We start from the raw sequence: 15,237 nt of genomic DNA, 5'->3' as shown, positions 1-15,237 counted from the left end.
TGGGGGAAGAAAACGAGCTCAAAGGATAAAGTTCATATGGGAAGAAGACCCCCTTTTATAGGAGGGGAAAATCCAATCGTTATCCTCACAGCCCGCACCGAGCGATACTACCGCTCCTAGGAGCGGTACTACCGCTAGGGCGGCAGAAGCCAATAGAAACAACACTGCAACGGGGCAACAGGGCGGTACTACTGCAGGAACGGTACTATCGCGAGACCTTGCGGTACCATCGCGCGTCCACGGATGTAAAAAATTACAGCCGCACCTACATCCGCTGGAGCTAGCTACGAGAGAAAGCCGGCACGGTACTACCGCTCACAGGGATCAGTACTACCGCATAAGGGCGGATGTAAAAAATTACATCCGCGCCTACTACCGCACGAATCAGTGTCAGGATGCGAGGCAGCGGTACTACCGCGTGGGTCGCGGAAGTAAAAAATTACTTCCGCGCCTACTTCCGTGCGCGCCAGCGTTCTGGGCTGAGGTAGCGGTACTACCGTGGGCCCCTGCGGTACTACCGCTCCCTTGAGCAGTACTACCGCATGCCACAGAGGCTTTAGCACATGGCTGCCTTCAAAACGCAGCTAAAGACAACAGACGGATCCAATAAAACCAGAACTGCCATAACTTCTGCAAATGAACTCCGATTTGAGCAAACTCAAGCTTGTTGGATACAAGACAACGAGTAGCATTAAAACAACAACTGGATATAGAAAGAAGAGGTAGGGGAGGTATGCCTAACAAAAAGAGGAGTGAAACTTCCAACAGAGAAGAACCGGCATAACCTCCAACATCGAAAACATCATAGAAGATGCAAGTGAACTCCGTTTTCGATGAACTCGAGCTTGATCCAGATGATGACGATCTTGTCCTCCTCAAGATGGACCACCTTTCTTGATTGCGTTGGGTCGATGGAGACTAGATGATTGCTCCCCCATACTCCACTATGGGTGAGCCACTCTTCGGCACATGTTCACAAGTCCATTGACACCGCAATGGATGGCAAGCTTCAAGCACTTTATCTCTTTGTGATGCTACACTTGAACTTGCACACGACAATCTTGATGACGATCACCACTTGATGTCATCCTTTCCATGGGTTGTATGATATCTTCCTCTTGGCGCAAGCCCATGGACATGTACCTAACCCCACATAGAACTCTCACATAGACCATGGGTTAGTACACAAAGTGCAATGGACAATGCTTACCATACCATGGGATCACTTGATCCCTCTCGGTACATCTTCTACGCTTTGTGAGCTGATCAACTTGATTCACTCTTGACTTAGTCTTGATCAACCTTGGATCTTTCCAACTCTCTTCATTTGGATGATGTCTTGAAGATAAACATGAATGATCACACAATCTTCTTCTTCAAGACATGCTTGCAATAAGATCAACACTCACATGACCAATCTTTGGATAATTCCTTAATAGCACCTTGGTCAACTCATAAACTCCTTGAAACCAACACATGGACTTCAAGAAATGCCTATGGACAAATCCTTCAAATATAACTCAATGCAACCATTAGTCCATACAGAATGTCATCAATTACCAAAACCACACATGGGGGCACCGCATGTCCTTTCAGCATGGTTGACCCAGATGGGATTTGTCCCTCCTATATGGAGAGATATTCTCTAGGCCATCTCGGGTGATCAGATTCGGAAAGCGTGGCCATGCAACTTGGGTTAAGTGTTAACCCGGTTTGGGAATCTGTATCACGGCTTCGAGAAGAGAGGCCGAGCTACCACAAGGGTGACAAGTACTCACCCTGAGCTCGACGCATATATCGTGAGGCAAAAAGAATGTTGCATATGACACATTGTCCAGGTTCATCAAATGACTTTACGCACACATGGGAGTTGTCACGTTCTACTAGGAGCCGCTACCAACTGTCAACTCTGGTCGTGTCCATGTGTACATGAACCTATAGGGTCGCACACTTAAGGGGCCGCAACCCATTCGGATTGGATCCAAGTGGAAAATGGATGTAGACTCTTAGTGGGCTCAAGTGTTGATCCCACCTCAGAGGTCTATATAAAAAGGAGTGGGCGCACCACTTAGGGTTGATCTTTTTCCACCTGTGACAGCCGCCGCCACAACTCCCAACGCCCATGCCGTGCGACCAGACCTAGCAGTTCCCAGCCCGACGTTGCACCCCGCATATGTGGATATCTTGAAGGCATCGCACCTGTGGTGCTTGGACGAACCGTTCGCGAGTCTTTGCTGTTCGCGGGAGATCGGCGACGCGAGGTGGTGATGACCCGGGAGATCGACTACACGCATCCAACTCTACTTCTACCGTGGTGACTGCGCGTTTAGTGGTAAACCCGATCCCGTGATCTATTTCCACCAGCATTATCTTGGGTGCGCGATAGAAATTTTATTTAGCGCTAGCGTATCGTACCACGTGTTCCTTCAGACTATGCCATCCCTTGTTTGTTTACTGTATCGTCTGTTTCTTTTCGGTTTGGTTCTTCTCATTAGAGTTTTGGTATTGATATGAAGTGTAAAGATTCGTTCGACTACGCTTCATTGATTCGATCTTCTTCAAAGCGGGATAACAGGCAAGGATGATCCTTACCTTGGATACAATTATTAGCTTTACTTGCTAGATGTCTTGATGCTATCATTGGTCTCGTTACCTGCCACATGTTTGCACCCTGCATATTGCCATGATACAACAATTAACTTTCACATCCTAGCAAACATTTGTTTGACTATATTACCGTTTGCTCAGCCCTCTTATAGCGTTGCTAGTTGCAAGTACGTTTTTTTTCATGCGTTAACATGGATATCATGGATATCTTTGGGATGTCATTATTATCATGCTTAATTCTTAAACTTGGTCAATGGGTTTGACCTCACAGCAACACTGTCTAATGACATTTACTTTGAAAAGACTCTTTGGCGATCGCTCGTTGCACCCGCGAAGGGCTCCGTGCGTCCCAAATCTGTTTTCGATCGTGATCTGTCCCTTTCCAAATCAACAAGGATGGCCCCACCTGCTCCTTTTGACCATGTAATCAGCCCACTCGTGATGTACATCTAATCCCCTCCCCTCTCCCAATTTTCAGGTGTGGGGGTGATAAGGACCAACCAAACTTTCCTACTAATCTTGTAGAAAATCTTAATGAAATTGTGCCGCAATTTCTAACTACTCAAAGGCTTCCTGTCAAAAAGCGAGCGTTCCACCACGCGCGGATTAGCCTCGCCCCATTTATTTTGAGCAAATACCTACCAAAATGATGGCATTTTTTAGGTTTCTAATGTTATTTTTGAGCAAACATCTCACGGAACGATGACATTTTTAAGAATTTGTAATTTTTAATGGCAAAACTTAGTATTACACAACTAGTGGTATAAATAGTGAAAACCCTTTTATTGGGTCTTTTTTAAGGGTCCTTTTTTAGTCCAAAATCGGGCGAGCGGCTGTAAGGAAGAAAATCGCGAGCAAGAAATCCCAATCCAACGGCTTCCAGCCCTTCACGCTGTCATTGGGTCCATCCAATGGTAGCGCCTTCCTAGTGCGTTCTTTTTCTGGATACCTTAAATTCCACGCCCTCCTCCTGGCCTCCTCCAGTTGCCCGGCGAATCTAACATTCATCCTGCTCCTGCCACCGCCGGCGGGTCGGCTAGCCTCGGGTTCCTCCCACCCCAAACCGCACGAGGCTGCTGCCGCCATCTGTCGTCCATGTCGCAGCCGCTCAATTCTTCCCGGGATGCCTCCAATCCCCGTAAGCCCCTTTTCTTGATTTCACCATCCGTACCTTCTCTTGGGCGACAACTACCATACTTCAAATTTGATCTCAAGAATCTGCATAGCCATCTTAGACTAGTAGATGGTTTCTTGTGCTACTATGAAGTGCTCAGATGGCCGCATAAACCTAAGGATTTTGGAGTTATTTGCAAATCCGAATAGTGTTAGTAGTCTAAGTCAAAGGATGGCTTCATCTGAGTTGAAGTTACTCCTATACTCTTGTCACAGAAGAGAAGATACGTAAAGCTAATTTTGAGTCCAAACTGTTGACACCGTGTGGTTTTATGAAACAGCTGCTACACACAGGGTATTGATAACGAACAAGCATGGAGAGAAACTTGTGGGCCTGCTGCATCCCACGGGTTCGAACAGGATTGTAGTCTTGTGCCATGGCTTTACGGCCTCCAAGGTACATAACTATTTCGTGACCACAAGAAATTCGCCTTGTCCACTTCAAGATTAGGGCCACTAAGTTTCATTTTGCTTATGTGAGATGCAGCGAATTGAACCGTCGGAGTAGTAGTTTCTACTACCCTTCTACTGACGTTTAACACTTATCTTCAGAGTTCTGGCGTTATTGTTGATCTGGCAGATGCAATAATAAAACAAGGGATTAGTGTCTTTCGCTTTGACTTCAGTGGAAACGGGTAAGTTACTCATAGAATCATGGATATGCTGTTGCTTGTACGTTCACTAAAGTTGTTATGCTAAATGCTACTCTAGCCTTTTCTGAAGGTAGTCTTTATAACTGAATGAGCTCAGGTTCATGTATGACGTATACTATCATTTTGGTCCTCTGATTTTATTTTATCTGTTAGACCTGCACCTTTTTCATGGACAAAAAATATGGATAACATAATCTGGCAGATATCCTTTTCCATTTAAATTTCACGAATTGCATTTTTGTTGTTTTAATATATATTTGTTGGTACACAATTTTTTCAATAATTGAAATAGGCATATGCATGGTTCCTAACCTCATCCATGTTGTGACTTTGATCATATTGCTTTTCAGAGAGAGCGAAGGTGTATTCCAATATGGCAACTACAGGAAAGAGGCTGAAGACTTGCATTCTATTGTCTCATATCTGTATCAGGAGAAGTATGATGTAGCAGCTGTTGTTGGTCACAGCAAAGGTTGGTGATATACGTTGTTTGGTTTGTATAGTTATGTTTATTATTGCAATTATTAAGTTGTTTCATTGAATTTTATCATTAGCACGTGGAAGAGCTTGTTTTGTTTTTCAACAACTTGCACATACACTCTGCAAATGTAAAAATGGTGGAGTCTCTTGCCTGCATATGTAGTCCATTAGTCATAACATTAAAATCTAGTTGTGACATCTCTGTAAGATTGGTTTCTGCTGGCACTATTTGTATAATTAATTGGATGTCCCTGTCTGTTTTACCTATAAAACATATTCCATTTGCACATCCTGAACTTCTGCACAGTGAGACACACACAACGTATTTCATCCAGTAATTGCTTTTCGTGATCACACTTTTTTTTGAATGGTCAATGTGGGGAGTGGATCCTCACCTAAACACACCCGCGCCTACAGCCGAACCCCAGAAACCGCCAAAGAAGAGCATACAGGGAGAAATTGGCCGCTCAACAACACCAAGCACTGTCGTTATCAGGCCACGAGAAGCTCAAACCACTGACGACCTGAAGCCGGACGCACCACCACCACCAACCGCCATCACAGATCTCATCGGCAGAAATAGCATAGAGGGGCACCTTAACTTCCATCTTCATCTGACCAAGCAAGGCGAAGAGCCTTGAACGTTGGTGTCAGCAACCGTGACCGTCAGGAGGGAGCAGCGACGGAATAGTGAGCAGGCTAGTTTTAGTATTCTAGTTTTGGGCCTTGGGCCGTGTGGGGTGTAATGGTTAGCGGGCCGTGGCCGCGCGAGCGGTGGGTACTTATAGACCCGGGTTCAGTCGAGCGAGGTAGCGAATCTGTAATAGGATAGTCGCTCAGTCTAATTCCCATTCCCCATTTCTTTCTTCTACCTCACGTAAACTCCATCTCTGTAATCGAATTCGAATTCAGAGTGGTTTATCTAGTGATTTGTGATCCTTACCTAGTAAGGTCATCACAGTTGGTATCAGATTTGGGCGATCGGCGGCAGGGAGGCGAATCGGGCTCGTCGGCGTTTCGGTTGGGCTCTCCCGTAAAATCCCGGCTCGTCGACGGAGTTCGCGGAGGCGGTGGGTCGGGTGCTTCGTTCCAGCACCGGCGGTGGAGAGATTTTTTTTTGAAACTATGATGATTTTTATAGCAAATTCGGAAACTATACGCCCTAATGCATAAAAATCGAAACTATGACCCCATCGGCCTTCTGTTGGCCGAAGAGGGACTTTTCGGCCTACCGTTGGCCGAAGTGGGCTCTTCAGCCTCCCGTTGGCCGAAGAGTGCCCAGCTGGGCCGAAGATAGTATCTTCGGCTTCCCGTTGGCCGAAGAGTGCCAGGGGCACAAAACGCAATTAAGATGACCTTAAATGAAAAAGTTATCAACATAAAAAATCTTCGTCTCGTCGAAACGGTTGATTTTGATATAAAAATCGTTTTAATCCGAGGTCGTATGCAACCTGTAGAGCCAAAACAAGGTCAGGGGCAGAAGCTGCAGAGTTACTTCGGACAGACCGAATGGATGTCAGAAAATTATCACGGGACACCCGGTGCACTCGGTGAGACTGTGTGGAATATAGAAGAGTACACAAGTTTGGACACGCTCACTTGGTGAGACCGAACCAAACCACTCGGAGGCTCCGAATGGATCCGAAAAATTGCCAAAGATTCCTGTCCGAGTTAAAGTTAGGATTTTTGATCCGAGAAATTGTTCGTCTGCACCGGGAAGACTACTTGCGTACCGCGCTTCCGGCCGGGTCTTCTTCGACGTGAGCTACGGTGCATCACCCCCAGCGTCGAGGGTACACGGTGACCTTTTTGTGTGCATCACCCCCGGCGTCGAGGGTACACGGTGACGGGCCTGAGAGGTGACCATTGCCTCTACTTTGCATGGTGGATGACGCCACCGCCGAAAGTTTTGGTCTCAATTCTTGCCATCGCAACAGAGACATTTCTTAAATGCCGGCATGTGTCTTCCCGGTGCAGGCGAACAATGCCCACATCGATTTATGAGGCGGCTGGACTCCCCGTACAATAAAAGGACTAAAAATTCTATCCAAAAATCTTTGGCAATTTTTCGAAGCCTCCGAGTGGTTTGGTTCGGTCTCACCGAGTGAACGTGACCAAACTTGTGTACTCTTCTGTATTCCACACGGTCTCACCGAGTGCATCGGGTGTCTCGTGACAAATTTTCTGACATCCATTCGGTCTGTCCGAAGTAACTCTGCAGCTTCTGCCCCTGACCTTGTTTTGCCTCAACAGGTTGCATACGACGTCGGATGAAGACGATTTTTATATCAAAATCAACCGTTTCGACGAGACGAAGATTTTTCATGTTGATAACTTTTTCATTCCATCTTAATTACGTTTTGTGCCCCTGACACTTTTCGGCCAACGGGAAGCCGAAGAGTGCTCTTCGGCCAACGGGAAGCCGAAGATACTATCTTCGGCCCAGCTGGGCACTCTTCGGCCAGCAGGAGGCTGAAGAGCCCACTTCGGCCAACGGTAGGCCGAAAAGTCCCTCTTCGGCCAACAGAAGGCCGACGTAGTTTCGATTTTTATGCCTTAGGGCGCATAGTTTCCGAATTTGCTATAAAAATCATCATAGTTTCAAAAAAAATTCCGGTGGAGAGCAATCAGGGCGGGGGAGATCATTCGGCGGCGGATCCAGGTACACGCCCGGTTTCCCGGTGATTTTCAGCTGGGTGTAAAATTCCAAGGCGGCGACCAGATTGGCGCTGCAGTGGAGGTGTGGGAGGTCGGTTGCAGAGGACAGGGCGCGTGCGGAGACGGTGAGCGGCGCTCCGGTACTCGCTGACCTGGGTGGCGGTAGATCCAGGGGGCACCATGGCTCCTCCCAAGGCCAGTGTGCAGACAGAGTTGGTCCTAGGCTCCATGGAGGCATTTGAGACAAGGGTGATGCAGAGGCTGGAGGTGCTATCAGGTTTGGGAGACAAAATCGGCCGCATCGATGAATTGTTCACCAGGATAGAAGAATTGGATCAGAAGTTCAACACGCAGGTGGAACGCATCGATGTGATTCAGAGCAATGTCAATTTGACTATGAAATCCATTGGAGAGGTACGGCAGGACCAGATGGCAGCAGCCCGTGATCAGTTACACAAACAGGCGCCACCCACAGCTTCACCAGCGGGGAACGAAGGCATATTGGGGTCACCCCCGCCAATAACATCGCAACTTAGGAACCAAGCACCGATACCCAATGCGCCGCCAGTTCAGAACAAGTCCCAGCCCAATTTGGATAAGCAGAAGGAGGCATTTGTGTCTGATTGTCAGGATCAGCATCCGCGTAGACCGTGGATGCCCAAAATGGACTTCCCTCGTTTTGATGGCACTGATGTGCGTATTTGGCTCGACGGATGTGAAGCTTATTTCTCACTGTATGAAATTCCGGAGTTCTTCAGAGTCACATCAGCTTCCCTGCATTTGTATGGTGATGCGGCCAATTGGTTTCATGCGTATAAACTGACTCATCAGTGGCCTAATTGGCATGAGTTTCGCTCTGCTGTGATGTCAGAGTTTGATGTCAACGTGCACAGACACAAAATGAAAGAGTTGATGATGCTAAAACAGTCAGGGTCAGTGGCTGAGTACAAAAGAGAGTTTACGCAATTAACTTACCAGTTGCTGCTGTATGAAAACACAGTTAGCGACACATTCCTGGTAACTAGGTTTGTGTTGGGTCTGAGAGAGGAGTTGAGAGCTGCGGTGGAGATGCAAATACCAGCTACAGTCAGCGAAGCTGCGATGTATGCTGGTATTCAGGAAGAGGTCTTGGCCAGAAGCAAACATGTAAATGGAGAAACCACAAAGCAATGGGTCCAAAAACTGATTACAAGGCTCAACCAGTGGCTGCAGGAGATCTATGGAAAGCTAGACAGCTCAAAGAATTCAGAAGGGCCAATGGGTTGTGTTTCAGTTGTGTGGACAAATACATGCCTGGCCATCTGTGCACTAAAACTGCACCTCAAGGGGCTGTTCAAGCAATGCAAGGGGCAGACCCTGACATCCTATCTGATGAGTTACTAGATGCTATTGTGGAACAAGAAACTGCTCTGGCAGACATGCAGATTTCAGTCAATGCACTGTCAGGAGCTGATCATCCCCAGACTGTTAGGTTGAGAGCCCTGATTGGCAATCAGGTAGTGTTAATTTTACTTGATTCTGGGAGCACTCATAGTTTCATTGATTCTCAAATATTTTCTAGAGTTCAAGTCACTCCTCAGAAGTTGCAATCACCATTGCCAGTAAAAGTAGCAAATGGAGAGATGCTGCAGTGTTCTGCGTATGTGCCGGAAATGCATTGGTGGGTACAGGGGCATACCTTCAGTTATCCTCTGAAAGTATTGGACCTGGGAGGGTATGATATGATCCTTGGTATGGACTGGTTGGAGCAATGGGGAGAAATGACTTGTCAGTGGAAGGAAAAATGGGTCAGATTCAACTATCAGGATCAACTCATTACTCTGCAAGGAATTACTAAAAGCGACAAACCCTGTTTACAAGAATTGTCAGTGGAACAGGCCATGAGATGGCATAGAGGGAATGACATTTGGGCCACTGCCTTGCTGGTCCCTGTTCATAACACTAAAAGCAACACAATCCATCCTGAAGTTCAAGCTGTCATTGATGAGTTTGCTGATGTGTTTAATGATCCAAAGTCTTTGCCTCCCACTAGACCCCTGGATCATGCTATCCATCTCATACCTGGAGCAGCACCAGTGAATGTCAGACCATATAGGTACTCTCCCTTGCAAAAGGATGAAATTGAGAAACAAGTGGCAGAAATGTTAGAAGCTGGCTTGATTACACCTAGTGTTAGTCCTTTTGCCTCTCCTGTGTTGCTAATCAAGAAGAAGGATGACACTTGGAGGTTTTGTGTGGATTACAGAAAGTTAAATTCCATTACTGTCAAAAGTAGGTTTCCTATGCCAATTGTGGATGAACTACTGGATGAACTTGCAGGCGCTAAATGGTTTACCAAGTTGGATTTGAAAGCTGGCTACCACCAGATCAGAATGCTGCCTGAAGATGAACATAAAACAGCTTTCAGAACCCACAATGGTCACTATCAATTCAGAGTTATGGCATTTGGTTTAGCCACTGCACCTGGAACTTTTCAAGGAGTAATGAACTGGTGTTTTTCCAAAGGAAACAGAAAGTATGTGGTCATTTTCATGGATGACATACTGGTGTTCAGTGAGTCCTTGGAGGAACATGTCAACCACTTGAGAGAGGTGTTCCAAGTGTTGAGAGAAAATCAGTTCTATGCCAAACTCAGTAAGTGGACCTTTGCCCAGCAGAAACTGGAATATCTGGGTCATATTATCTCTGATGAGGGGGTAGCTACAGACCCTGAGAAAACTAAAGTGATGATGGATTGGCCTGTACCCCAAAATGTAACTGAACTGAGAGGGTTTCTAGGTCTAACCGGATACTATAGGAAGTTTGTCAGGCACTATGGCATTATTGCAAAACCACTAACTCAGTTACTGCGGAAAAACAGACATTCGACAAGTTGAAACTGGCCATGTCCACCACTCCAGTGCTTGGTTTGCCCGATTTCAACAAACAATTTACAATTGAAACTGATGCTTGCTCCACTAGGATAGGAGCAGTTCTCATACAAGATGCTCACCCTGTGGCCTTCTACAGCAAAGCTCTGGGCATCAAAAATCAGCAGCTGTCAATTTATGAGAAGGAGTTTCTGGCGATCATGATGGCAGTAGAAAAATGGAGAGCAACACACAGTGGGGGATGTGGTGTATCTGAAACTGCAGCCATACGCCCAACACACAGTGGTCAATCGTCCTTGCCCCAAACTTGCTTACAAATACTATGGCCCTTTTGAGATTCTAGAACGGATTGGACCATCAGCATATAAACTACAATTACCAGAAAAGGCTCTCATTCATCCTGTGTTTCATGTGTCTCAACTAAAGGAGCACAGGCCAGACCACACTCCTGTGTTTTCAGATTTGCCAACGCCAGTGGATTTATCAGTGGCCAATTTAGTCCCTGAGAAGGTGTTGGACAGAAAAATGGTCAAGAAAGGCAATGCAGTGCATGTGCAAGTACTCATGCAATGGTCTGGACTGTCCGAAGAAGCGGCAACATGGGAGGACTATGAGGTTTTGAAGAGGAGATACCCCGGAGCACCAGCATGGGGGCATGCTGGATCTTCAGAGGGAGGCACTGTCAGCAACCGTGACCGTCAGGAAGGAGCAGCGACGGAATAGTGAGCAGGCTAGTTTTAGTATTCTAGTTTTGGGCCTTGGGCCGTGTGGGGTGTAATGGTCAGCGGGCCGTGACCGCGCGAGCGGTGGGTACTTATAGACCAGGGTTCAGTCGAGCGAGGTAGCGAATCTGTAATAGGATAGTCGCTCAGTCTAATTCCCATTCCCCATTTCTTTCTTCTACCTCACGTAAACTCCATCTCTGTAATCGAATTCGAATTCAGAGTGGTTTATCTAGTGATTTGTGATCCTTACCTAGTAAGGTCATCACAGTTGGCTGTCTGGTCGCCATGCAACAACAACCCCCAAAGGAGAGAGGCCTCGTATGGGAACGAGGCATCCTGAGAAAAGAACATCTTCTTTGCGGTTTCTGCCCAGATTTCCAGCACTCCCTGGACAGTAGCAGCAAGAAAGGAGTCATCTACATTTAGCTTAGTCCAACCCTGATCAGGTTGCTCAGATATCTATCACTAGGAATACCATGAATTCCCTAAACAGTTAATCACAATACTTTTGCTGGCAGTATTTTATTCGCTCACTGCTGCATGCCAAACATAGTATAGATCCTCAGGCCGTGGAAAACTAGGGGTACGGCTCCGAGAAGCAAGGGCAGGCCGGCAATGTTTCTGGGGATGAGAGGGAGAGAAGGTTGGCCACTGGGATTAGTTTTTGCTCTCTCATTTCTTGGATAATTCATATGGAGTACATGCCTACACAATATTTATATCCTTTTAATAGGGAAGGCTGACTTGACCCCTAAGAATAGGATCCCTAATTGCCTAACACACCACATTGTTATCTTCCTAACTAAGTCACTTCTTCCCTAACTAAATATATCTTTTATATCATTTTCCTTATCTCCAACGGAGTTAGGGGCCAGATCATAATCCCTGAGGGCACGTACAATGGCTTTGCCTTAGCATGCCACATAGGATGATTGCTGAGTTGGAAGAGAGAAATGAAAACAAGATGCTCGAATTGTCATAGCGAAGAGATGATTTCTCAGTATGAAAGATATTGCATTTTTCTCCATTGTAGGGGATGTCTATCTTAGTCACATGTTTTATAGTTTATTTTAATCACCATAATGTTAAGAGCATGTAAACATTAGTTGTTACAGATAACACTAAGAGATAATCCATCTTATGGTGTGTTTCTGTTTTCATCACATATGACATTGAGGCTTAAAAAAGGCTGCCTTATCTATCATTGTAGATGTCCTGACACTCACAGATCACACCCCTTCATTACCTGAGTGTTACCATATGTTGTTGTGCTTTAACTCGCAAATTAGAAAATGTAGTCACTTAATTTACATTATTATTCAGGAGGAGATGTGGTTGTTCTTTATGCTTCCCTATATGACGATGTCCGTATGGTTGTTAACCTATCCGGCCGATTTTATTTGGAGAAAGGCATTGAGGAACGCCTAGGGAAAGAATTTCTTGACAGAATAAATAAGGAAGGTTACATTGATGTCACAAACAAGTCAGGTAGCAATTTTGTATACTGTGTATATAGCTTCTCCTTCGTTGTCATATACTGACTATCCAATGGTTGCAATGTAGGAAATGTTTTATACACGGTAACAAAAGAGAGCTTGATGGAACGACTGAACACTGACATGCATGCAACAAGCCTCTCCATTAGCAAGGAATGCAGGTCAGGAAACTACTTGAGGAATGAACTACCTTCGTATTTCAACTACCAACTGAAACAAGGGGCACCATGGCATCGACATGACACATTTACCTTCATTTAAATAGTCAATCCCATGCATTCCCAGGATTGAAAACATTAAATATCTCATGTGTTTGCAGTTGGGCATAGGTTTCGTATTGTGCTAGAATAAATCCCGCGTGTTGCAAATATCAGGCAATTAATTTACTGTCTTTATTCAGCTTCTTCACAGTTCATGGTTCTGCTGATGAGATCATTCCCGTGGAAGATGCTTATGAGTTTGCAAAGCATATACCGACCCACAAACTGTGTGTCGTCGAGGGAGCAGATCACTGCTACACCAGACATCGTAAAGAACTTTCTGATGCTGTAGTGGGTTTCATTACATCCAAGAAGGTACCGAAGAATGTCATTTTATATGTCGTTCTCTGCAGTATCGCTTCTGGTTTGTTAGCGCCTTTAATTTCACTGCGATGACTGATTTGGCAGGCCAGGGATACCACGCTAGAAGATTAATGAATTCTGATGGATTTCTGCTGTAGGATTTTGTACAACAGTTCTGCTTTACAGAAGCTCCCCTCTGAACAACGCAATTCTAGATCATGGTCATTCTACTTCTTAGTTCCTGGATGTAATAAGCAATAAACAATTGCAAGGCTTTAGGTTTGCATTATTTTATTAACTAAATTGTTGGAAAATTATGCTGTAAAATATGTGGAACTATTATAGAGAGGTGTTTTGGACCTCGGGCTGTGTGATCTGAAATTTTCATTTTAAAAAAATCACATCCAAAGTGTAATAATTTCTGAAAACAATTCCACATGTACATATGAATGTATTGATATGAGATACTTTAACGTGCAAGCTATACAAATAGAAGACAAAATCATGGGTTTTTAATAGCAAATGAATTTGTCTCTTTTTTGTAGATCGATGTCCCGCTAATATTACACATGGATGTGGTTCCAAAAAATATATTTGTTACTTCAAAATTTTATTATTGATCTCTTTTTCCAAAAAGGAGCTCAAAGAGACCTAGCTCCGAAATGCATTTTGTTGACACTCAGATTTTTGCTTGGACAAAAGCTCAAATTAAGATGAGTTAGTCCACAAAGCGCAATTAATAATTTCTTACCATACCACTAGGATCCCATGTGGTAAATCAATCTTTGATAGTTATCTTGGTAAACCTTTATCTTTATTCCATGATCTATCTTGATGTCTTGGAAACCACATTGAACTCTTCCCATCAGCTTAAAGACGTGATGACCAATATCTCAAATCTCTTATGACCATATCGAGTTTCTACATGAGTATCATATTGGTCATCACATGGTCTTGTTCATTATCCATCACATGCTCTTAAGAGGCACAATGAATTCTTCACTTGAATTACTTGCTTCAACACTTGACCAACCATGACTCAACATACTCATCATGATCTCATATTAAAGCCATATAGACTTATTATATTTAATCATTCTCTCAAGATCTTGATCCTTCATAGACCAACTCATAAATCCAAGCATGACAATATTTGAGTTCCTCCATTGAACTCCAATTTGATCACACCTTGTACATCACATGGACTTCATATTGATTATACTTGATTCAATCATAGAGCTTAATCTTGATGCCTCGAACTCCATTTATTTTGCTTCTTGTTGATCTTCATCACTAGAACTCAATGATTTTGATGCACATATTGATGCTGATGGCATTCATTCTAAACCCATACAACCTTCTTCATACATTTGCCTATGAAACTCTCCTTCAAATACATCTCAATGAAACAAATTAGTTCATAGAGATTGTTATTAATTACCAAAACCACACATTGGGACTATATGCATTTTCACCAATCTGGTCCATAGAAATCCAAGCAAGTCTTCGTGGTGAGCAAGTCAAATGAAGAAGAGCAAATAAAATAACAAGTCAAAGATGGAGGCAAAGGAGCAAAGAAGCCTAATCCCCAGAAGAAGGCCTCCATATAGTGGAGGGAATCCCCCTCCTAGCCCAAGTAGAAGCCAGTGGACTAAGGGGCCAGAGATTACTTAGTTTTATTCTCCCATCTCGTCATCTCAAGGATAGCCTTGGTCATTTGTCAAGGACCCGTATGATGTAAATAGCCCTGCATGGGCATGTAGCACATTCACTCCCACTTGAATATACTCAAGAGAGTCACCCCCTAGTGCCAAGTTTCGACCGTAGGCTGGGAATCGAAAGCCCTAAGTAGGTGGATGTTGAGCCACTCGTCACTATCAAGCGCAAGCCGTGCAAGACTTAATTTGGAAGAACATCATATGCTACTTCAGCGTCCCTCAAGAGAAAACTGTGGATTATGGGATCTAATTTGACACACTATCATTTAAGGAATTCTGTGACTAAATTGAGAC

At 44.7% G+C, this 15,237-nt stretch overlaps 1 protein-coding gene across 2 annotated transcripts; it reads left to right on the top strand.

The window, feature by feature from the left end:
• Positions 1–3,512: 3,512 nt before the first annotated feature.
• On the top strand, positions 3,513–13,587 carry LOC109744413 (putative uncharacterized protein YDL057W). Of its 2 annotated transcripts, none has more exons than XM_020303529.4 (8): positions 3,513–3,745; positions 4,062–4,177; positions 4,333–4,415; positions 4,784–4,905; positions 12,490–12,654; positions 12,730–12,823; positions 13,063–13,237; positions 13,384–13,587. In XM_020303529.4, the coding sequence occupies exons 1-8, from the start codon at positions 3,703–3,705 to the stop codon at positions 13,423–13,425; spliced, it is 840 nt and encodes a 279-aa protein (XP_020159118.1). In that variant the 5' UTR covers positions 3,513–3,702; the 3' UTR covers positions 13,426–13,587. The 2 variants fall into 2 exon arrangements, with proteins under 2 accessions (XP_020159118.1, XP_020159115.1); XM_020303526.4 differs by having other exon boundaries at positions 13,331–13,587.
• The last annotated feature ends 1,650 nt before the right edge of the window (positions 13,588–15,237 follow it).

Source organism: Aegilops tauschii, chromosome 3 (assembly GCF_002575655.3).
Source record: "Aegilops tauschii subsp. strangulata cultivar AL8/78 chromosome 3, Aet v6.0, whole genome shotgun sequence".
NCBI lineage: Eukaryota > Viridiplantae > Streptophyta > Magnoliopsida > Poales > Poaceae > Aegilops > Aegilops tauschii.
This window is presented reverse-complemented; position numbering and strand designations above follow the sequence as displayed.

Bases quoted from the DNA above. Each gene is read 5' to 3' on its own strand.
- LOC109744413 (XM_020303529.4), top strand. From the start codon at position 3,703: ATGTCGCAGCCGCTCAATTCTTCCCGGGATGCCTCCAATCCCC. The intron at 3,746-4,061 runs GTAAGCCCCTTT...TTTATGAAACAG, and splicing joins CCGGGATGCCTCCAATCCCC to CTGCTACACACAGGGTATTG. The intron at 4,906-12,489 runs GTTGGTGATATA...ATTATTATTCAG, and splicing joins TGTTGTTGGTCACAGCAAAG to GAGGAGATGTGGTTGTTCTT.